This window comes from Rhinolophus ferrumequinum, chromosome 22 (genome assembly GCF_004115265.2).
Source record: "Rhinolophus ferrumequinum isolate MPI-CBG mRhiFer1 chromosome 22, mRhiFer1_v1.p, whole genome shotgun sequence".
NCBI lineage: Eukaryota > Metazoa > Chordata > Mammalia > Chiroptera > Rhinolophidae > Rhinolophus > Rhinolophus ferrumequinum.
In genome coordinates, this window is record NC_046305.1 from 33,384,986 (window position 1) to 33,410,684 (window position 25,699).

Consider the following 25,699-nt stretch of genomic DNA (forward strand, 5'->3'; position numbering starts at 1 on the left):
ACAGTTCTCTACCTACATACAATATAGTTCTCTACCTACATACAACAGTGGAGAGTGGACATTTTGTGATGAAACCTATCATTAAGGCAGTCTGGGTTTTGGTTGCAATAGAAATCCCTAACTAGTTTTTATTAATAGAAAGTGACTAATACTAAAATCAGATGAAGAGGATATAGGATTCACTGGGAAGCCTAGGTCTGGGACTAAACAAACAAAACTAAAAGTAAAAAAAAAAACCAAAACACAAAAAACTGTTAATTTATTAAAGTCTTCTCTTAAAAATGTTTTAAAGAGCAATTATTCAAGTTATTTATTTACAGTCCTCTTCATGAATAATTGGCAAATGTCTTTTCTTCAGAGTAGACCCCCGGAAGATTTTAAGACCTCAAGAGTTTGAGAATATAATTTTAAAAAGAGGCATTTATAAATTTCAGCATCTGAAATTTACTAATAATTTTCATCTATCCTTCTTATAGCTCTAACTTGCATATTCTAATTAATGAGAGCCTACCAAATAAGATGAAAATCAGAGACACAAGGTGGTCTACAATATTTTGTGATTTTTGTATTTCAGTTAAATTCTCAGTTAACAAAAATGTAAGCAAATGATGCTATAACCTAAGTATTTTCCTTCAATAAAAATTTTCATGATTCACCATCTTCAATTTTTTTATATTACCTTTTCATTGAACCTCTTTATTTTTTTTCACAGCACTTACCATCTTACATACCAGATTATATACTTAAGTTTTATACTAATTATATATCTTGCTCATCACTGGAATGTAAGCCTCATGAGGTAATAAACTTTTGTCTGTTCTATACATAGAATTTCAAATTCTTAGAACAGTGCTAGACATACTATAGGTTCTCAATCAATAGTTATCAAATTCAAAAATGAATGAATGGTTCTCTGTGATGCATACTGATTAATTAGGAAGGCATGTTCTATCACACTTATCGAACTTAGGGAAAATATTTTAGCTTTCCATTTCTGAAATGTCAATACTTTTTCTAAAGTCACATAGAACATCATAATTATTGAATTCATTTAAAACTGAATTTGAAATTACTTTGAATATAAATCCTTATTCCAGTAGTAAACTCACCAATCTACATAGTCCATGTATGTGTATCAAGAAAATCAGAAGCAAAATATTTATTTTTTTATCACTATTTCTGTACCCTTCTCTCTGTACTCCAGTGTATCAGCTCCATCACCCTGATACTTAAATACATTTAATTTGCCTTATCACATCTTATAAAAATGCATTTTGTCATACTTCTTCACTTTTGAGTAGAAACAATTAGAAAGGGAGATTTGATAGGAATCCACCTGAAGATGTATAAGCGGATGAGCTCTTCAAGAGAAATACAGAAACAGAGAAGGGAATTCAGTTGGGCAATAAGAGCCAGTGAACAAGTGGAATCAGAGAAAAGGGAGGGTGGTGACAGACAGATTCAGGGCCTTGGGGTATATGAAAAAGATCTGAACTAATGGATAGAGGGAATTTGATGGGATTTCTTTTTTTAAAAAATGGTGAATAAAAGCAGATGCTGACTAATATCCAAGGTCCAGCTGACATTAGACCCTGTGAATTTGGAGTAAATCCAATTGGCAGTTATTTGAATTTCTCTAATAACATTTAGCAGACCAAAAGTATAGAAAATGAAAGGTTAGATTAACCCAGGACTAGGAAATGGAATAGGGTGAAATTCAGTTGTAAAGGAAGAGGGATGGAAATATTATACGTTCTCTACCCCGTTCAAATGCCAAGCCAAAATTCTAATTTCAAAGGTTTTCCTACTCATAACATTCCTACTCAAATGTCCTAAGCATATCTTAATACTGATTTTAGTTCATACTTTAGCTAAAATTGGTTCAAAAATATTTTCTGGCTCAATGAAAATCTGACTCAAGCTAATGGTAGAAATGATACATAATCTGTGATTTCTGTACCAGTAAAAGCCTACGTGTGGAACTTTCCATTTTTAACACAATCATTTAGTAGCCAATATTTTACATAGCTGGAAAGTCTCCGAGCATTGCTAGTCAGAGCTGAAGAAGCAGTTCTTTGGCAATCATTTTTTATACCATGTTAACCCTTTCATCCCCTGTTCACAATCCAGTAAAAAAAAAAAAAAAAAAAAGCAACTCAAGCACATTCATTTCATAACTTAATTCAACAAATATTTAATGTGTTTCTGCTACACACAAGCAGTCAATACATTGGGTGACCAGTGTTTTATAAGAGGGCCTGGCATGGAAAGATAAACTGAGCCAAACAGGTTTCCTCTTTCAAAAATCTGAGCCAACAGATATTAAGCTAGTAAGGCATTTCATGTAGAAGTTGAAGTTGAAAGACTACTATGTGGAAAGGGCCCAAGTGCCATGTGGTAGGAGGCAGTTCAGAGGAGGCAGAAACAAAGAGTAATTTGTGGAGAGGGAAAAAGTGGATGAAACTATAGATTCCTTTGAGGGAGAAATCACATGGTCCACAAAAGAGAAATAGAGAAGGTCTCTCATCATAACTTCCACATTAGTCTTGCTGTCCCAGTTTCCATGCGTGTATAGAATATAATAAATAGGTTTCATTTTCTTCAGATAGTTTGAGTGATTCTCTACTTGTCGATCCAAGATAAGCTTAGCAGAAACTGCAATTTGAGTAATTATTTCACCATACATTTTTATGAGGACACATATATTTATATACTATCGTATATGCTGAGTATGCATCTGTGCTCAGAACAGATCATCTTGATTTATTTTTCTATGTTTTCACATTTCATCTCTTTGAATTCTTGCTTTAAGGAATAAGCTGTAGCCTGAATATGTAAGCCTTGAGTAGGCAGGGAAGACCTGCCTTTACGGCTATGCCCACCTTAGAGATTCTGGGAGGGGGAAGGCAGTGTGACCAATTGGAAGAGCATTGGCTTTACGGATGTGAAACGCTAGGTCTGAGCTTCGGCTCTAGCACTAGTCATGTGACTTTGGCTATACTAGCTTCATCCCCCAGGCCTCAGCTGATATCGATGAAAGCAGTATAAAATTATTTAACTCGGGTAGATGTGAAAATACTCTATATAGCAGCAGCTAGATCCAGCACATGGTAGACAGTCAATGATCTTCACCCCATGTGTGATTTGCCCAAGATCATGTTTGGAAATGAGCAGGCATCTTTTCTCCAGATGTATCCTCCAGTACATGCATTTCTGTGTTCATGAGAATTCAGGATATATTTAAGCCTAGACATCCATTATTTTATGGATTCTTCTTGAAAATACTGCTTATGTTCTTCCTTCTTTCATGATGTCCCAAGGTACCTTCTTTTATCATTTCCTTTTTTAAAGAAACATCTTTAGCCATTCTTTTAGTTACAATCTGGCAATAAATTATTTCAGTTTTCTTTAATTAAGAATGTCTTGATTTCTCCTTCATTCATAAAGGATATAGAATTCTGGTAGATCTTTTTTTTCAACAATTGAAAATGCTGTCCCACTTCCTGGAATTTATGTTTTCTGATGAAAAATCTATTTTCATTAGAATTGTTTGTTCCCTGTAGGCAAGATGTTGTTGCTTTCTTGCTTTCAAGATCCTTTCAGGATCCTTTATTTTTCAGAAGTTTGATTATGATGTATTTTGGTATGGACTTTTTTAGATCTATCATATTTTGGGTTAATTTAGCTTCTTGAATCTGTAGGATTATATCTATTGCCAAAAAAATGGGAAGTTTTCAAACATGATTTTTTTTTCATCCCCTCCTTCTTTGACTTCTCCTCTAGCACTGTAATGACATGGATTGTAGAGTTTTTGTTATAGTCCCTTGAGAGGAGTTCACAGTTTCTTGAGGCTCTGTTTATTATTATTATTTTCAATCTCTCTGTCATTCAGATTGGTTAATTTCTATTGTTCTACCTTCCAGTTCACTGATTCTTTCTCGTCTTCTCTCCATTCTGCTGTTGAGCTCATTAACTGAGTTTTGCATTTTGGTTACTATAATTTTTAGTTTTGAAATTTTCATTTAGTTCTTCCTTATATCTTCTATTTTTTGAGACTGTTTTATCCTTTTTTATTTAAATATAGTTGGTATACAATACTATGTTAGTTATATTAGTTCCAGGTGTATATACAGTGATTTGACATTTTTATATTTTACAATGTGATCACCCTACTAATTCTAACAATTTTTTCATTTCTTTTAAGCACGTCTGTAATCACTTGTTAAAGTAATTTTATAATGATTGCTTTAAATTTTTTTGTCAAATAATTCTAACATCTCTTTAATCATGGTGTTGGGATCTATTAACTGTCTTTTACCATTCAGCTTAAGATCTTCCTGGGTCTTGGTATATGAGTGATTTTCAGTTGAAACCTTAATATTGTGGGTATTATCCTAAGAGGCTCTGATCTTATTTAAACTTTCTGTTTTAATTGGCTTTCTTTGACACCATCTTGACAAGGGAAAAGGAGGATGCTGCCTAGTTACTGCCCAGGTTCCCTCCCTGGCTTCCTTTAACATTTAGGGACATGGTTCCTTGTTACTGCTGGGAGAGTATGGGAGTTCTGGCTCCTTACCAGGCCTTCACTGATACTTCCCTGGCTGGGAGGGGCAGAAGTGCCTTGTTACCGCTCCCACTTGGCTTCACTGACACCATGGGTGGCATGTGGAAGGAGAGTAGGATTGTCACTCCTGGGTGGTGATGGAAGTCCTGACTCTTCACTAGATCTCTTCTGGCAAAACCCCAGAGGGGAGGAGAAGAGATACTTCATTACTGTCAGGCGGGGCTGAGAGTCCAGGCTTCCCATATGGAAGTGTAAGACCCCACTTGTCCTTTGTTTGTATAGATGGATTCAGGGTCACGGTTTTTATCTGTGGTGTTTTGCTAGAGAAGAGCAGTTATTGTCTAAATGTTCTCTGTCTTACTAATTTGCCTCTTTCCTGGTTTTTCGGCCAGAAGGAGCAGGATTCTTTGTACCAGTTGTTGTTTCTGGGTTGCTGTCTTCTTTGGCTCCAACTCTTGTAGAGATGAAGAAAAGAAAACCCAGGAAACTCACTGCTGTGTTGTTCCTTGGGTCCTGAGGTTCCTAGACAGACTGCCTCATTGTCACCCTTCAGAGTCTCTTTATTTTACTTTTATATATAAAGGATTTTAGTTTTACTTAGTGGGAAGCATAGGAAAAAGTAGATCTACTCCATCTTCTTGGAAGCAGAAGTCCACCTCCATTAGCATTTTGATACATGTTATTTCCATATTAGATTGTATGTCATAAGAGGATATTAACTCTGATTATCAAATTGGTAACACAAAATATTTGCACTCCAATTTCTTGCCAGGGATTATAAGTGATGCTACCTGCTCTGCTTCCCAATACTATCGGTGCTAAATAATAAGAAGCCATATTAATGAAGGATTTCCTGAGTAGTCAAGGCATAGTCATCATATGAAAAATTTTATCCCAGTATCAGGTTAGACCATTCAAATAAGCATACCTGTCCCCTCAAAGAAATGCTTATGCTATGTGTCAACCATTGTACTAGGCCAATGCTGAGCAACATTTATAAAAAGTAAGTGTATAATAAAAAATTACTTTTTTGTAGGGGTGCTATTAAGAGTATAATGCACTACATCTCAAATTATCCCTTTATGAAGACAATGGAGAATTTCCCGCAGCTTTGTACCAGAAAAAGCTGACCAATTTATATTTATATTTTGATATTTATGAAGCCAGTTGATTTCCTTGTTTTGACTGCCAGGAAGTTCAAAGTCAAATTTTGTGATCCTTCCGAAAGTTAATTTGGGGACTGTGATCAATAATGTTGTAAAGATTTTGTAGGGTATCCAATGGACACTTGTCTTATTAGGGAGACCACCTCAGGGAAGATGTAGATGCCTGATCACTGCACTGTACACCTGACGCTGAAGCTGAACAATAATGAATGTCAACTACAAGTTTATATATGTGTGTGTGTATATATATATATATATATATATATATACACACACACATATATATATATGTATGTATATATGTATGTATATATTTACAAGAAGCGGAGTACAGCATTAGGAATATAGAGAGTGAAAATGTAATGGCTCTGTGCGATGTCAGAGGGATAGTGGATGGGGGGAGGGGGGTTCACACAGTGTGAGGGATATAAATGATAAATGTCTAATTATTATATTGTTTTGTGCACCAGAAACTAATAATAAAAAAAAAGAGTGAAAGAAAAATTGTGATCCCTCCTGTACCTTTCAGCATAGATTTTGTGTACTGGCCTTACCCTTGACTTTGTTTTATTTTTCAATTAAGATTTTATTTACATTTACTCAAATTTCCTCATGTATCAGTTTCTTTTTTTCCAGTAGTACAGTGAATTTTGGTACCCAATTTCATTTGTGTTTAAAACAGAGTGGTAAATGAATACATTTAAAATGAATACATTTAAAAATATATAGAGGGTTTGTGAGCTCTCGATCAGGATAGGGAATAAATCTTAGGTTTCTTCTTGACTAAAAATAGAAACTTAATGAGTATTGCCATTTTGCCACACTCTTTCTCAAGAGACCCTACAAGAATATACTTGTTGTCACATAATTTACACTGTATCTGTTAGATGGAGCTTCTTGAAGGGACAGACAAACACAAGTACTACCTGGAGGACCGAAGCTCCACTGTGGAGAAACTGAAGACCACTTTCAGCTGAATCAATTCCACCAGTGGCCAAAATGGGATATCCAGGCAAAGCACGAGCAATGGAGGTCACAGCTCTCAAAGCAATAGGTCTGATTGCTGTGCCTACAGAAAAGCAGAATGATCAATGGTTAGCATATTGACAATTTGAACATATTGCCTTCTAAACACTATTATGTGATGAAAGTGCTGTATTAGACAAAATTCAAATTTATTTATCTTTATTTAAGATATATACATATGTAATAAAAAATAGTTATTTCAAAGTATGCTCCTTTTTAAATGGATGTGTATTTATTTTAAGTGCTCTGATGCTATTATTGCATGCAGATGTGTTATGCAAGTGGGTATAGCAACCCTAGAACTCTCCCATTAAGTACATGTATATTACAGTTTGATAAACAGTAATGTGTAAAAGACTGTATGAAACATTCAAGCATCTGCTTTAAAAAGGGCAAGGAACACCATATTTTGAGAAAGAAAAATAATCACATACAGTGCATAAATAGACATACAGCTCTGTTATGTTGCCACTAAGTATAAAGCAGCTGTGTGACTACAGATACTATAAAATCAAGCAAGGTGCCGATAAACTTTCAAATTCCATATTGCTTTTTACATATATTTTCTTTTTTTTTTAACTTTATTGGGGTGACAACTGTTAGTAAAATTACATGCATTTCAGGTGTACAATTCTGTATCACATCATCTATAAATCCCATTGTGTGTTCACCACCCAGAGTCAGTTCTCCTTCCATCACCATATATTTGATCCCCTTTACCCTCATCTCCCACCCCCCACACCCCTTACCCTCTGGTAACCATAAACTATTGTCTGTGTCTATGAGTTTTTGTTTCTCATTAGTTTGTCTTGTTCTTTTGTTCTTTTTGGTTTATATACCACATATCAGTGAAATCATATGGTTGTCTGCTTTTTCTGTCTGACTTATTTCACTTAGCATCATACTCTCAAGATCCATCCATGTTGTCACAAATGTTGCTATATCATCTTTTCTTACCGCCAAATAGTATTCCATTGTGTATATATACCACAACTTCTTTATCCATTCATCTATCGAAGGATATTTTGGTTGTTTCCAAGTCTTGGCCACCGTAAACAAAGCTGCAATGAACATTGGAGCACACGTGTCTTTATGTATAATTTTTTTCAGAATTTTTGGGCAGATACCCAGGAGAGCGATTGCTGGGTCATATGGTAATTCTATTCGTAATTTTTTGAGAAACCTCCATACTGCCTTCCATAAAAGCTGCACCAGTCTGCATTCCCACCAACAGTGTATGAGGGTTCCTTTTTCTCCACAGCCTCTCCAACACTTGTTACTATTTGTCTTGTTGATGATAGACATTCTGACTGGGGTAAGGTGATATCTCATTGTGGTTTTTATTTGCATTTCTCTGATGATTAGTGATGTTGAGCATTTTTTCATATGTCTATTTGCCAATTGTATGTCCTCTTTGGAGAAATGTCTCTTCAGGTCGTCTGCCCATTTATCAATTGTTTTTTTGTTGTTGAGTTTCATGAGTTCCTTGCATTTTTTGGATATTAGCCTCTTATCGGAGGCACTGTTTGCAAAAATCTTCTCCCATTCAGTTGGTTGCCTCTTTATTTTGCCGAACGTTTCTTTTGCTGTGCAGAAGCTTTTAAGTTTGATATAGTCCCGTTCATTTATTTTAGCTTTTACTTCCCTTGCCTTTGGAGTCAAATTCATAAAATGCTCTTTGAACCCCAGGTCCATAAGTTTAGTATCTATGTTTTCTTCTATGCAGTTTATTGTATCAGGTCTTATGCTTAAGTCTTTGATCCATTTTGAATTAATTTTGGTACATGGTGACAGATAGCAGTCCAGTTTCATTCTTTGCACGTGGCTATCCAATTCTCCCAGCACTATTTATTGAAGAGGCTGTCTTTTCTCCATTGTATGTTTTTTGCTTCTTTGTCAAAAATTATCTGTCCATATTTATGTGGTTTTATTTCAGGGTTATCAATTCTATTCCATTGGTCTATGTGTCTGTTTTTCTGCCAATACCATGCTGTTTTGATTATTGTAGCCCTGTAGTACAAGCTAAAGTCAGGGAGTGTGATATCTCCAGTATTGCTCTTTTTTCTTAGGATTGCTTTGGCTATTCAGGGTCTTTTGTGGTTCCAAACAAATCTGATGATTTTTTCTTCTATTTCTTTAAAAAATGCTGTTGGGATTTTGATGGGGATTGCATTAAATTTGTATATTGCTTTGGGTAATATGGCCATTTTAACTATGTTGACTCTTCTAATCCATGAGCACGGAATGTGTTTCCATTTCTTTGTGTCTTCTTCAATTTCTTTTAAAAATGTCTTATACTTTTCAGCATATAGATCTTTCACATCCTTGGTTAAGTTTATTCGTAGGCATTTTATTCTTTTTTTGCTGCAATTGCAAAAGGAATTGTTTTTTTGTATTTCTTTTCTGAGATTTCATTGTTAGTATATAGGAATGCAATAGACTTTTGTTACGTTGATTTTGTAGCTGGCAACTTTACTGTATTCGTTGACTGTTTCTAATACCTTTTGGTGGAGTATTTAGGGTTTTCTATATACAGCATCATGTCATCTGCAAAGAGTGACAATTTAACTTCTTCATTCCCAATTGGGATGCCTTTTATTTCTTTCTCTTGCCTGATTGCTCTAGCAAGGACTTCCAACACTAGGTTGAAAAGCAGAGGTGATAGGGGACAGCCCTGTCATGTTCCTGAACGTAGAGCAAAGCGCTTCAGTTTTTCACCATTAATTATGAGATTAGCTGAGGGTTTGTCATATATGGCCTTTATTATGTTAAGGTGTTTTCCTTCTATATCTATTTTATTAAGTGTTTTAATCATAAATGGATATTGTATCTTGTCAAATGCTTTTTCTGCATCAATTGATATAACCATATGATTTTTGTCTTTTACTTTGTTTATGTGATGTATCACATTGATAGATTTGCTTATGTTGAACCATCCTTGTGCCCCTGGAATGAACCCACTTGGTTGTGATGAATAATCTTTTTAATGCATTGTTGCATTCGATTTGCTAGAATTTTGTTTAGGATTTTTGCATCTGTATTTATCAGAGATATTGATCTGTAGTTTTATTTTTTTGTGTTGTACTTACCAGGTTTTGGTATCAGGGTAATGTTGACCTCATAAAATGACTTAGGGAGTACTGTCTCTTCTTCAAGTTTTTGGAAGAGTTTGAGCAGGATTGGTATTAGATCCTCTTTGAAGGTTTGGTAGAATTCACTACTGAAGCCATCTGGTCCCAGACTTTTGCTTTTGGGAAGGTTTTGGATGACTGATTCAATTTCGTTACTGGTGATCGGTCTGTTTAGATTTTCCAGTTCTACATGGTTCAGCCTAGGAAGGCCATTTGTTTCTAAGAACTTGTCCATTTCTTCTAGGTTATTGAATTTGGTGGCATATAGTCCTTCAATAGTATTCTTGGATGATCCTTTGTGTTTCTGTGGTGTCCGTGATAACTTCCCCTTTTTCATTTCTAATTTTGTTAATTAGTGTCTTCTCTCTTTTTATCTTAGTGAGTCTAGACAAGAGTTTGTCAATTTTGTTAATCTTTTCAAAGAACCAGCTCTTTGTCACATTAATTTTTTCTATTGTCTTTTTGTTCTCTAGTTCATTTAGTTCTGCTCTGATTTTTGTTATTTCCTTTCTTCTGCTGACCTTGGGTTTTACTTGTTCTTCTTTTTCTATTCTTTACGGTGTAACATGAGGTTATTTATTTGGGATTTTTCTTGTTTCTTGAGATAGGCCTGTAATGATATAAATTTCTCTCTTAAAACTGCTTTCGCTGCATCCCAAGAATTTTGGTAGGATATATTTTCATTCTCATTTGTTTCTATGTATCTTTTGATCTCTCATCTAATTTTTCTTTGACCTGGTCGTTTTTAAAAGTATGTTGTTTAATCTCCATGTATTTGTGGTTTTTCCTGCTTTCTTTTTGCAGTCGATATCCAATTTCAAAGCCTTGTGATCAGAGAATATGCTTGGTATGATTTCAATCTTCTTAAATTTGCTGAGGTTGATTTTATGTCCTGATATATGGTCTATCTTTGAGAATGTTCCATGTACACTAGAAAACATGTGTAGTCTGATATTTTAGAATGAAGTGCTCTATATATGTCAATTATGTCCATTTCATCTAATGTGTCATTTAGGGCTGCTATTTCATTGTTTATTTTCTGTTTGGATGATCTATCCATAGCTGTCAATGATGTATTTAAGTCCCCCTAGTATAATTGTGTTTTGGTCAATTTCTCCCTTTAGTTCTGTTAGTAGTTGCTTGGTATATTTCGGTGCTCCCTGATTGGGGGCATAAATATTGATGACTGTTATGTCCTCTTGTTGTATAGTCCCCTTTACATTATAAAATGTCCATCTTTGTCTCTTGGTAACTTTTTCACCATGAAGTCTGTTTCATCTGATATCATTGTGGCTACACCTGATTTTTTCTGGGTACCTTTTGCTTGGAGTGTCAATTCCCACCCTTTCACTTTGAGTCTATGCTTGTCCTTGTAGCTGAGATGTGTCTCTTGGAGACAGCATATGGTTGGGTTTAGTGTTTTGATCCAATCTGTTACTCTGTGCCTTTTTATTGGTGAGTTCAGTCCATTTACATTTATGGTGATTATTGATATGTGAGGATTTCCTGTCATTCTATCTTTAGGTAAGTCTGTGTCTCCATTGTTTCTTTGCCTTTTTGTTGTTGTCTATTATTTCTGTGTGGTGGTATTCTATGATGTTTCCCTCTGTTTCTTCTTTTATTACAGTATATATTTCAGTTCTGGATTTTTTTTTTCAGTGGTTACCTTAAGTTTATGTAAAAGAAAGTTTGATATTTAGAGTATTCCATTTTCTTCAGCATGCTTACTTTCTCCATTCCAATATTCCAGCTCAGGCCTTTACTCTCCCTGTTTTTATGTTTTGGTTGCCACAAATTGTCTCTGTTGATGGTGTTCGAATAGCCAGCCACCTTTAGTATTTCTTGTAGTGCAGGTCGTGTATTAGAAAATTCCCTCAGCTTCTGTATGTCTGAAAAGGTCTTTATTCCTCCTTTATAACTAAAGGATATCTTTTCTGGATACATTATTCTTGGCTCATAATTTCTCTCTTTCAATAGTTTGAATATTTGGTTCCAATCCCTACTGGCTTGTAGAGTTTCTGCTGAAAAATCTGATGATAATCTAATGGGCTTTCCTTTGTAGGTTACCGTCTTCTTTTCCCTGGCTTCCTTGAGGATTCTTTCTTTGTCGTTGATTTTAGACAGCTTCAATACAATGTGCCTTGGAGAAGGCCTGTTGGGATTGAGGTAATTAGGGGTTCTATTTGCTTCTTGGATTCAAGGATCCAGTTCTGTCCACAAGTTTGGGAAGTTCTCATTGACAATTTATTTGAATATATTCTCTGTTCCTTTCTCTCTTCTCCTTCTGGTATGCCAATTATTCTTATATTGCTCTTTCTGATGGAGTCAGAAAGTTCTTTTAGAGTTCTTTCATTTCTTTTAACTCTCAAGTGTCTTTCTTCTTCCATCCGTGTAATTTCCAGGTTTCTATCTTTGATGTCACTGATTCTTTTCTCCATCTTGTCAACTCTACTACCTAAGCTGGCTATTTCATTCTTAATTTCTTCTATTTTGTTCTTAATCTCCAGAAATTCTATTTGGTTCTATTTGAAAATTTCAATCTCTTTCGTAAAATGTTCATGTTGTTCTTTGATTGTGTTTCTGAGTTTTTTAAACTGCCTTTCTGTGTTTTCTTACATCTCATTGAGTTTTTTCAGAACTGCAATCTTGAATTCTCTGTCATTTAAGTCACATATTTCCATATCTTTAAGTTCCTTTTCTGGAGACTTTTCACTTTCTTTCTGAGCTGTCTTGTTGCCTTGGTTATTCATGGCCATTACTGATTTATTATTTCTCTTCCTAGACATCTACAGGAGTGGCTTCTGCAACAGGTTGATAGGACGAGGTCTTTCTTTTGTTTTCCAGTACTTGTTCGTAGAATGTTTTAGTGTTTCTCCGACTGCAGCCTTTTTTCTCTCTCACACGGTAGTGCTATGTTTTCTCTGCACTATTTCAACTTCTCACACAATGGGGGGATTCCCTGGGAGACGGGCTTCTCCTCTGTTAATAGTTCGCCTGGGTCACAGGGCGCAGTGTTCCTGTGGGGATGCGGAGAGCTTTTGTTGTTCCAAAGCTCTTCCTGCACCAGGTTCAGAGACCATGTGTTTCAGCAGTTCTGTTTACTCCTGCAGGGAACCGCCCAGATAAGTGGGGCCAGGGGCGGGGTGAGTTGTGAGAGGTGGTCCAGAGCAATGGTGGCGACCACCACCACAGCCGGTCCTGCTTCCACAGCTCCCTCCCCTTTGCTGGAACCAGTTGGGGTGCGAATCTGTGTCTGCGGTCCACAGTTCTCCGAACAGCAAATATTCTGTTCTTTTGATCTGACACTGCTACTGTTCCGCTTGTAACACCGGGCATGTGGGGGCAGGGTGAGCTTCGGGAGGTTGGGAGGGGGCGGCTAGTCTCAGCGCCTACGGCTTCCGTCCTCTGCTCAGCAGTGAGGGCTTTAAGCACCGTTTTCAGCCTATTTTTTACATATATTTCCCATAATTTGATGAAACACAGTGAGACTAATCTAATTTTTCATAGATTAGAAAGTTTTATCCAAGTGAAAGAGAATTTACTAGAATTCAGTAATTAGAGAGTATGAGTTTAATGTTTTACACTTTATTCAGCCAGACATTACCAACATATTATTCCCTATCACAATGAAAATGTTATGGATGGACAGAACACTTTGACGTTACTTTTTTATGATTATACTGTACTAAAAGCTGCTTTTGACTCTCAAGGATTAACACATCTTGGAGTAAATTAATGCTTTCATAATAGAAATGTAATTTGATATTTCTAGTGTGGATGCTTAAGTTAATGGTCCTTTAAAAGCATTTTCTGAACTAAAAATATTTGTGTTTGTGCAAGAATTTGACATTGCCTCAAACCAGGGCTTCACAACAAACAAACAAGCAAACAACAACAAAAAAAACAAGCAAATGGTAAAGTCAGCCTTATGTGGTGAGTACTTTATCATCACTTCCACTCCCACAAGCATCCTCACCAGCATTATCCGTATGTATTTATTGGAGTTCTCACTCTGGGAAAAGCACAAAGAACTTTCCTTAAAATCAGTTGTTTTCTTTTTATCCATTTCAGATAAAATTGAACTTTAGTGTAGCAGATGCTTTTGCACTCAACACTAAAAAATGTTTGTGGAAATGCCTATTTGTTGCTCCCACATATAAAAAGCTTCCTCTAGATATTAGTGTTTCTTAGTCAAGACTGTTCAATGCTGACACGTTGGAACAGCATAAATGACAGTTAAATGAAGGACATTAAGTTTGGGAAAATTAGAAACTGAACGTCAAGATTCTATTTCTATTACAAAATATTTATCATTAACCTCTTCTTAGTCTTTATGTTTTAACCATAAAAAAGGCTAACACAGTGGACAGGAGAATGCTTAGCAGGAACACACACACACACAAACACACACACACACAGACACAAATTTACATACACATATCTTTAGGTATACTAAAAAGAAATCTAAGAATAAAGGTTAAAGGAAAGCATTTTTAAGATAATCTGTACTCTGTAACTCAAATAAACCTTTTAGACACATAGCTATCTATGCAAAATATAACTGACTTGTTCAATATATACTAAACTGGTGTCCTCTTTACACGCTTGTTACTTTGAAGTACGGTAATAAAGAAATATTGGGTTTTTTTTCTTATTTAGTGAGCCCTAGAGAGTAAAAGAAATTTGAGCTAAGAAGATAAATAATTTATTGCTAACTGCACTATTAGAAGATTATTAACACTAAGGGGTAAAATTTAAAGTAGTACAGAGGGATTTGGCCACATATTCCAATTGATATTAATGAACATCAAGTGACAAAACCCCAGAACACAGCTTTGAAAATTTAACCAGTTACATTTAAAGGGCAACATTATTACACAGGTGCTTAAAACATCAGCAAATCTTCACTGGCCTTTGAAGATATTCAATTAGGTCAATAAGACATTTTTAATTTCATGTTTTTCTTCCTTTTCTAAAACTTTTCTAAAGAACATGAAAACCTTTCAAACTAATAAAGGTATCTTTTACAAAGAAATTAAGAGTAATTATGTTGTCTGAGGAAATGTGATCCCAAAATGAAGAAGCTGGTCTTACTGTTGCTGGGTAATAGTAAATTCATGTTTTAATTAAAATTTAAATAAATTTAAATAAAATTCTATTTGATTAGTTTCCTTTATAACTCAATTAATTTAATATAAAATATAATCTATCTGTTTTAAGAATTTTTAAGGGGAATAGGTTTTAAAAATTACTTTCATCCACCATGAAAGGTTCTGGAAGGAAAGCAAATATTTATAAAAGGATTTTTCTAAATTGTCATTCAGAAATTACTTTTTAGTTTCAAAACAAAACAAATTAAGAAATAACAGGTTCAAAATCAAAATAAAACTTTTGATATAAATAAGATTCATATATCAATACTGTATAAAGTTGCACATATGTTAAATGCATAAAAATTTTGAGAATCACAGTTATTGAGAAGAGGATTTTTTAAATTTGTCACTGCTACAGTAACTAAGGATTTTAGACCAAAGACTATGGAGGAAGAAGCCAGTTTGAGAGGCTAAAGGAATTGAAGTTGCTCTCCATCCTTCAGAAAATGACAAGGTTTAAATAAAAAAATTGAAATACTATCAGCTTAAATGAATTAATAGGCAACATGCAATTTAAATTAAGCCCTCATTTACATAAGGGTAGCCAAATAAACCTGACAGAAGTTTAGTTACATCAAGCCATTGTGTTTCAACTGTGTGGAATGAGTCCTCAAATTTTGAAACAAGCTGTAGTTTTGAACGAATGAACAAACAAGCAAAAAGTGAACTAGAACTCTGAGTACCAACAGGGCAGCAAAGAGTTATTCTGATTTGTACAAAAATGGCCTTTGTGGAAATGCTTTGAGGAAGGTTGGCTTCAGACCACAGCACAGCACCACCAAATTAGCCCCACAAGTGGCATACCCAAAGGGTGGTTTCAGCAGGCAACAGAGGCCACTGGGGTGAATCCTGCTCCATGAGGTAAGCTCCCCACACAACAGCTCATTACTGTGGATGTGGCCAAACTCCGCAGTCTGGTCAGCCTGAGCATCAATCCCACCCACTGATGTGCCGATAGCAACCGAGGCTCAACTATAACAGGAGGTCACATATGACTGATACAGGGACACTGGTCAAATAGACTGAACTGTATTTTTTGGTATCTAATCAATCTAGGCCTTCTATACAGTCACATCATAAAATGCAAATCAGTGTTTTGAATTCATAGATCTTTGATAAACTTCACAAAACAGTCTTGGATTGATTCATGTTCTAGGGGAAAAAAACATTTTAGTATGCCAGAGATTTTGAATTAAAAGTTAACCAAAATCACCAAAAGGATTTTGATGAAATTTTTTCCTTAAGAAAGTGATATTATCACTCATCAAATAACATTTTAAATGCAATTTCAAAAATGTTACCATTAACAATAGTGTTATGTATTGATATGTAAGTATTCTTAATCAGGTTCCTTACTTAGGCCTCATTTATCCATCCAACTGTCCATCTGTCTATCTAAGAAATATTTATTAGGCACCTGTGCCTTTTTTTTAAAAAAAAAAAAAAAAAAGATAATTGTAAGCTATGGGATGCAAAATGGTGGAGAAGCAAAATGTTGTGTTTGCCTCTTCCCGTGAACACATCAAAATCAGAACTAAATTATAGAACAGTCAACCTGAAGAACCATCTTAAGTCTAGCTGAACAGAAGTTCTATAACTAAGGATATAAAGAAGAAGACACACCGAGACTGGTAGAAAGGGTGGAGATGCAGAATGGGATGGTCCCACACCTGTATGTGATGTTTGAGAATTGGGAAGGATATGTCGACCACAAAGGTCCCCCCAGTACTGGTGCTGGGAAGAGGAGTCCCACAATATCTGGCTGGGAAAAACAGTGGGGATTCCTACCTCCAGATGAGACCGACAGCAGCAGGAAACCCAGACATCCTCTTAAAGGACACATGCACAGATTCACTTGTTCACAGGCACACACCCTGGGCTCCAATGGAGGGATGGTGATTCGAGAAGTACCAAAGGCATATGAAGTCTGACAGTTAAGCTCGAGACCTCATCCTAGAAAAATACTACATACCTCATTGCTGAATATTACTACTGTCACTTTCGAAGTACTCCTCTTGGGAAGCTATGCACTGAAGTCAGCGCCTAGTCCATCCTTCAAAGCAATTTTGGAACTTTTTTTCTGGAATGACCATTAGAGGTGTTGTCATACAGGTGTGACAATTAAGTTCATGAACTTGTTGTAATAATGTTGCTAATATTTTTTGATATCAGAGGGATTACTTGTTATGAATTTGTACCAACTGGACAAACAGTTAACCAAGTTTACTATTTGGAAGTGTGGAAAAGGCTGCATGAACAAATTAGAGGACCTGAACTTTTCACCAACAATTCATGGCTCTTGCATCACAACAATGCACCAGTTCACGTGGCACTGACTATGAGGGAGTTTTCAGACAGTAAACAAATAACTGTATTGGAACACCTTCCCACCTCACCTTATCTGGCCACCAATGACTTCTTTCTTTACCTGAAGACAAAGAAAATATTGAAAGGAAGACATTTTGATGACATTCAGGACATCAAAGGTAATACAATGACAGCTCTGATGGCCATTCCAGAAAAAGTTTCAAAATTGCTTTGAAGGGTGAGCTAGGTGCTGGCATTGATGCATAGCTTCCCAAGAGTACTTTGAATGTTACGGTAGTGATATTAAGCAATGAGGTATGTAGCACTTTTTCTAGGATGAATTCGTGAACCTAATATTCGACCTTGTACACAGAAATTGAGTTGTGTGGCTTCAGAGCAAGGACTGGAGAGGCAGTCGCTATTTTCCCTGTGTAGAATCTTCCTCCTGTGCAGCTGTCAGGTAGGTGCCATCTTTCCTGTGTTGAGCCATCCCCCACAGGCCAAATCTGAATTTGCACTGGCCTGGTGAACTCTGCCTGATCCACCTTGATGACTTCCAGGGACCCCACCCGACCCAACTTTCACAATGCTGGAAACACGTTTGCTGTCAGCAGCCAGACCTGCCCACAATGTCCTCTTTCTTGGACAACTCTTGGGGGTCTGCAGGCCCCAGGCAGGCAGTAGCTGGCCTTGGTGTACTCTGAGATTTTTGGTGAGTAGCTCCATGCTAAGCATTGGCACTAAACCAGAATCTACATTAACCTGGTAAACATCATTCTTCCCAACCTAGTGACTACCTGAGACCCAACCTCACCCAACTCACAAACTGACAGAGGCTCTATTAGTGGCTGAACCTTATGGGAATTGGCAGGCGGCAGCAAGCCTCAGGGTGCCCTGGGCTTTTTGAAGAGTCACCTCAGGCCCAGGACTGGTGGAAGCTGGCCTTGGTTCACAGTGTGGCCTTTCACATGTGCCTACAGGTCCAGTACAGGCAGCAACCAACCAGGGATTGCTATGTAGCTCCTAACATGTAGTCCCCATTCCATTACGGGAAGTGGCTGACCTGCGCCTGCACCAGAATGCCTCCCAAGAAGCCCCAGAACAAACATACACTAAGGTTGGCTTCAGACCACAACACAGCACCACCAAATTAGCCCCACAAGTGGCACACCCAAAGGGTGGTTTCAGCGGACAACAGAGGCCACTGGGATGAATCCTTCTCCATGAGATAAGCTCCTCACACAACAGCTCATAAACTGTGGATGTGGCCAAACTCCACAGTCTGGTCAGCCTGGGCATCAATCCCACCCACTGATGTGCCAGTAGCAACCGAGGCTCAACTATAACAGGAGGTCACATACGACTGATACAGGGACACTCCTGGAGCACCAGACACAGGTGACCAGGTACATTGTGCCACTGGGCCCCCCATGGCAACTACTACATAAGGCCACCCAGCCAAGATGGCAGATAAAACAAATCTACCTAACAGACAGTAATAAACACAGAGAGGCAGCCTAAAGAAATATGTCCCAAGTGAAAGAACAGGAGAAAATTCCAGAAAAAGAACTAAATAAAATAAATGCATGCAACTTACCAGATACAGAGTTCAAAACAAAGGTTATAAGGAGGCTCAGGGAATGTAGTGAGAATTTCAACAAGAGATAGCAAGCATAAAAACCACAAAAAAAGAATGAGTCGGAAGTGAAGAATACAATAACTGAAAAGAAGAATGTACTAGAAGTAATCATGAGCAGACTAGATGAAGCAGAGAGTCAAATTAGCAATTTGGAAGACAAGATAGAAAAAACACCCAATCAGAATAGCAAAAAAAAAAAAAAAAGAAAAAGAAATGAGGATAGTTTAAGAGAACTGCAAGACAACATCAAGCATAACATTTACCTCATAGGGATACCAGAAGAAGAAGAGAGAGAGCAAGAGATTGAGATGCTATTTGAAGAATTAATGACTAAAAATTTTTCTAACCTGGTGAAGGAAATAGACATACAACTCCAGAAAACGTGGAGTCCCAAACAAGATTAACCAAACTCAGTGAGGCCATCACCAAGACACATCATGATAGAATGACAAACATTAAAGACGAAGAAAGAATCCTGAAAGCAGCAAGAGAAAGGCAACTTGTTACTTATAAGGAAGCTCCTATTAGATTGTCACTTGATTTCTCAACAGAAACTTTGCCAGAAGGGAGTAGCATGAAATATTAAAAACGATGAAAAGAAAGGACCTACAACCAAGACTACTCTATCTAGCAAGGCTATTATTTAAAACTGAAAGAGAGATAGAGATTCACAGACGAGAAAAAGCTAGAGCTAATCACCACCAAACCATAAGGGACTTCTTTTTTCTAAAAAAAAAAAAAAGAAAGGGGGGGTGGGTAGAATAAAAATATGAGTAATAAAATGGCAAAAACTATGTATCTATCAATACTCATTTTAAATGTAAACAGATTAAACACCCCAATTAAAGGCATAGTGTAGCTGAATGGATAAGAAAACAAGAGCCATACATATGCTGTCTACAACAGACTCAATACAGATCGAAAGACCTAAGACACACACAGACTGAAAGCAAAAGGATGAAAAAGGATATTCCATGTGAATAGAAATAAACAAACAAAAAGCTGAGGTTACACTACTTATATGGGACAAAATAGACTTTAAAACAAAGGCTATAATAAAGACAAAAAGGGACATTACATAATGATAAAGGGATTAATCCAACAAGAGGATATAACCCTTGTAAACAATTTTGCATCCAACATAGAAGCACCTAAACATATGAAGCAAATGTTATCCAACATAAAGGGAAAGATTGATAGCAATACAGTCATAGCAGGGGAATTTCACACCACATGACATCAATGGATAATACATTTTCCAGACAGACAGTCAACAAGGAAACAGCAGCCTTAAATAACACAGTACATAAGATGGATTCAGTTGATATTTTTAGAGCATTTTACCCCAAAGCAGCAGAATATACATTCTTTTCAAGTGCAGATGGAACATTTTCCATGATAAACTACATGTTAAGCCACAAAACAAGTCTTGATAAGTTTAATAAAATTGAAATCATATCAAGAATCTTCTCTGACTACAATGGTATGAAACTAGAAATCAATTACAAGAAAAAAACTGAAAAACGAACAAACACATGGAGGATAAATAACATGCTACAAAATAATGAATGGGTCAACGAGATCAAGAAAGAAATAAAAAGATAACTTGAGAAAAATGAAAACACAGCAACCTAATGTCTATGGGACATGGTGAATGCAGACCGAAGAGGGAAATTCATGGCATAACAGGCCTAGTTTAAAAAAACAAGAAAAATTTCAGATAAACCATCTAACTTACACCTAAAAGATATAGAAAAAGAATAGCAAAGACAGCCCAAAGTGAGTAGAAAAAAGGAAATAATAAATTTCAGAGTAGAAATAAACAAAATAGAGTCTAAAGACACAATACAAAAGATCAATGAAAACAAGAGCTGGTGCTTTGAAAATGTAAACAAAATTGATAAACCTTTAACCAGACTCATCAAGAAAAAAAAGAGAGAGAACCCAAATAGACAAAATCAGAAATGAAAGAGAAGAAGTGACAATGGACTACAGAATTCAAAGTACAAAAAAATACTATGAGCAATTATATGCCAACTAATTGGACAATCTGAAAGAAATGGATAAATTCATATAAACATACAATCTTCTAAGAGTGAATCAAGAAGAAACAGAAAATCTGAACAGACCCATTACTACTAACAGAATTGAATCACTAATCAAAAAACTCCAAACAAACAAACTCCCTGGATCAGATGGCTTCACAGGTGAATTTTACCAAACATTCAAAGATGAATTAATACCTATTCTTCTCAAACTATTCATAAATATTCAAAAGGAAAGAAATCTCCCAAGCTCAATTTAGGAGGCCACCATTACCCTGATTCCAAAACAAAAGACGTTACAAAAACAAAACAAAACAAACAAAGGCAACAAAAAACCTATAGGCCAATATTCTTGATGAACATAGATACAAAAATCCTCAACAAAATATTAGCAAGCCGAATTCAGCAATGCACTAAAAACATCATACACCATGAGCAAGTGGGGTTTATTCCTGGGATGCAAGGTTGGCTCAATATCCACAAATCAATTAATGTCATACACCACTTAAACAAAATGAAAGACAAAAATCAACAGATGCAGAAAAAGTGTTTGACAAAATCCAGCATCCATTTATGATAAAAACTCTCAGCAAAGTGGGAATACAGGGAACATACCTGAATGTAGTAAAGGCCATATATGACAAACCCACAGCTAATATCATACTCAATGGGGAAAAGCTAAAAGTATTTTCCTTACGATCAGCAACAAGACAAGGACATCCACTTTCACTACTTTTATTCAACATAATATTGGAATTCCTAGTCACAGAAATGAGAAAAGAAAAAGAAATAAAAGGCATACAAATAGGAAAGGAAGAAATAAAACTGTCATTATTTGCATATAACATGATACTATATAAAGAGAACCCCAGTGATTAAAATTAATATTCAGAAATTGGTTGCCAATCACACCAATAACAAACTATTAGAAAGAGAAAAAAAATACCATTTAAAATTGCATAAAATACCTAGGAATAAATTTAACCAAGCGGGGTAAAAGATCTGTACTCAGAAAACTATAGTACACTGAAGAAAGAAATAGAAAGAAATACAAATAAATGGAAGCATATACTGTGTTCATGGATAGGAAGAATTAGCATTGTTAAGTTGTCCATACTACCCAAAGCAATCTATAAATTCAATGCAATCCCCATCAAAATACTAAAGGCATTTTTCACAGAACTAGAAAAAATCTTAAAATTTATATGGAACCATAAAAGACCGTGAATAGCCACAATTTTGAGAAAGAAGAAAAAACTTAAAGGTATCACTATCTGATATCAAACTATACTATAGTAATCAAAACAGCATAGTACTGGCATCAAAACAGACACATAGATCAATGGAACAGAATAGAGAGCCTAGAAATAAACCCATGCTATATGGTCATTTAATCTATGACAAAGGGGGCAAGAATATACATTTGGGTAAATACACTCTATTCAATAAATGGTGTTGGGAAAACTGGACATATATATGCAAAAAAATGGAAATGGACAACTTTCTTACACCATATACAAAAATAAACTCAAAATGGATTCAAGACTTAAATATAAGACCCAAAACCATAAAACTCCTAGAAGAAAAAATAGGCAGTAAACTCTCAGACACTGCTCTTAGTGACATTTTTTTCGAACTTATCTTCTTTGGCAAGGGAAACAAAAGAAAAAAATAAACAAATAGGACTACATCAAACAAAGACATTTTGCACAGTAAAGGAAACCACCAACAAAAGAAAAGACAGCCTACTGAATGGGAGAAGATATTCGCCAATGATACATCTGTTAAAGGATCAATATGCAAAATTTATAAAGAACTTATATAAGTCAACACTAAAAAAAACAAACAATCTAATTACAAAACGGGCAGAAGACCTGAATACACATTTCTCCAAAGAGTACATACACATGGCCAATAGACATATAAAAAGATGCTCAACATCACTAAACATCAGAGAAATATAAATTTAAAAACACAGTGAGATACCACCTCACTCCTGTCAAGATGGCTATCATCAATAAATCAACAAACAAGTGTTGGTGAGGATCCAGAGAAAAGGGAACCCTCTTTGGTTCTGTTGGTGGGATTGTAAATTGGTTCAGCCACTACAGAAAACGATTTGGAGTTTCCTAAAAAAAATAAAAACAGAACTATCTTATGACCCGTAATTCTACTTGAGGGTAATTATCTGAAGAAATCCAAAACACTAACTTGAAAAGACATGTATCCCCCTGCAGCACTACTTACAATAGCCAAGATATGGAGGCAACCCAAGCGCCCGTCAATGAATGACTGGATAAAGAAATGGCACATAGGGACTTCCGGGTTATGAATGGCGGCAGCGGGGCGCACTTTTTGAGTTCTCCTCCGGATCTTATCATAAACGGGACATTTATAACCCATCAAAGGACTCTCTGCTCATCACGCAGAACAGCTAGGAGACTCGCGCAAGGATTACATGCAGATGGGCAAATTGGGCGAGCAGGGGAAGAGGGAAGGGAGCGGAGTGGAGAAGCAGCCCGCATCTGCAGCTGTGGAAACACGGTCCGCACCTGTGGCTGTGGGGATGCGGCCCACACCTTCGTCTGTGGAGACACAGCCCACACCTGCGGCTGTGGAAACTCGGCCCGCATCTGGGGCGGTGGAAAGGCAGCCGGCATCCGCAGCTACAAAAGATGCAGGGGATCCCAGGACGGAACACAGAACACAAAAGCCAGGAGGTGGGCTCTTTCCCTGCGTCCCACAGCTGATCTCCCTGCTGAGGGGGCAGCATATCTAGCATTTGAGGCAACCTCAGCTGATACCTCCAGTTGGGCCCTAGGCCGGACAAAGCACACAAACTCCATACCTGGGCCCCTCCCTCCCCCTCCCAATCCTACCCCTCCCCTTCCAGAGACTTATACTGGCCCCTGAACTGAGGAGTATTGTCAGATTACAGAGGAGCCTTAGGGCTCAGGCTCTGGGAAGACTGGCCCAGGGAACAGGCTGGGAAGAGTGTGATTTTTGCTGGGCTAGGAGAGAAGAGACTCCTCCACCCACAGCCACCAACTTTTCTGGACTGCGGGAAGAGTGTGACACAGCTGGACTGGGAGAGAGAAGACCCCTCCATCCCCAGCCCCCACCCTTTCTGGCCTGCCTAGGGCGGAGCAAATACAACTCGGAGGCACTCTCACGGATCAGCAGTAAGCTGCAGATGCCGATCCCGGCTTTCAGCAGCTCAGAAACCTCCCGCCCGCCACACACACACACACACACACCCACACACACACGGAAGAAGTGCCCTAAGACTCAGGAGAACTGGACGCAGGGCTGGTGGTGCTACTCTCAGTGTGCATATGTGCAGGCAAGGGTAGAAACTGCACTGACTTTGTAAAAACTAGCATCAAGACCCCTCAGCCCCACACAGTCCCAATGTTACTCTGGGCGGGGCACCAGGTGAACGGCTCTGCCTGCGCAATACGCAGGGGACTCTTTGGTACAGCAGAGGACAACCTGGAGATTACTTGGTGGGCTTAAGCCAAGACTGGCGCTGCTTTTTGTTTTGTTTTGTTTTGTCTTTATATCTTTGATATCTTTGCCTGTGTTGAGTGGGGGTTGTCGGTTGTTTTCACATGTGAATGTATTTGATTTTTTTCTTTGTTGTTGTTGTTGTTGTGCTTGGTGATTTGCTTTGTTCTGAAATTGCCCTATCAGGGCCCAGCTTAAGAGGCACAAGATTCAACATACCTAGAGGCCAACTCCAGACCAAACCAGAGTACTACCGGGTTTGACCTACAAGTGACACACCCAGAGGGAATTCTCTGCAGGCACAAGAGCCCATAGAGGCCAAACCACATTTAAGCGGTGAACCCTCACGCAGCAGAACACCCTGTGGTGGGCAGAGCCACGTCTCACAACGAGTCAGCCTAGGAGTTAACCACACCTACTCACAAGCGAAAAGCAATTAAAGATCTCCTTGAACAGGACAATATACGCAACACAAGAGTCACCTTTGGAGCACACGCAGAGGAGAAGAACGAAGAAGTGCAAGTCAAATAAAAAGGACACATACTACATAAGATAACACAGCAAGAACTAAGAACTCTAGGAGATCTACCTAATACATCAAAGCAAACACAGAGAGTCAGCCAGAATGGGGAAACAAAGAAACATGTCCCAAATAAAGGAACAGAAGAAACCTCCAGAAATGGAACCAAATGAAACAGAGGTAACCAATCTATCAGAGACAGAGTTCAGAACACTGATGATAAGAATGTTTAAGGAGCTTAGAGACGACATAAAGAAGAATGTAGAAATCATAACAAATAACCAGTTAGAACTAAAGAACACAATTACCGAAATAACGAACTCACTTGAAGGAATTACCAGCAGGTTAGATGAAGCAGAGGATCGAATCAGCAACTTAGAAGACAAGTTAGCAGAGATCATCCAAACAGAAAAACAGAAAGAAAAAAGAATAAAAAACAATGAAGATGGTTTAAGAGACCTATGGGATAACATCAAGCACAACAACATGCACATCATAGGAATACCAGAAGGTGAAGAGAGAAAGCAAGGGATTGAGAACATATTTGAAGTAATAATGTCTGAAAACTTCCCTAACCTGATTAAAGAAACCAAAATACAAGCCCGGGAAGTGCAGAGAGTTCCAACCAGGATAAACCCAAA

The 25,699-nt window shown here is 37.1% G+C and overlaps 1 protein-coding gene across 1 annotated transcript in view; it reads right to left on the reverse strand.

Moving 5' to 3' along the window:
- DPYD (dihydropyrimidine dehydrogenase) overlaps window positions 1-25,699 on the reverse strand; it is an 830,145-nt gene that overhangs the window by 143,216 nt on the left and 661,230 nt on the right. Inside the window, 1 exon segment of the mRNA XM_033092743.1 lies at window positions 6,657-6,799. Within this exon segment, the coding sequence (XP_032948634.1) occupies window positions 6,657-6,799 (143 nt within the window).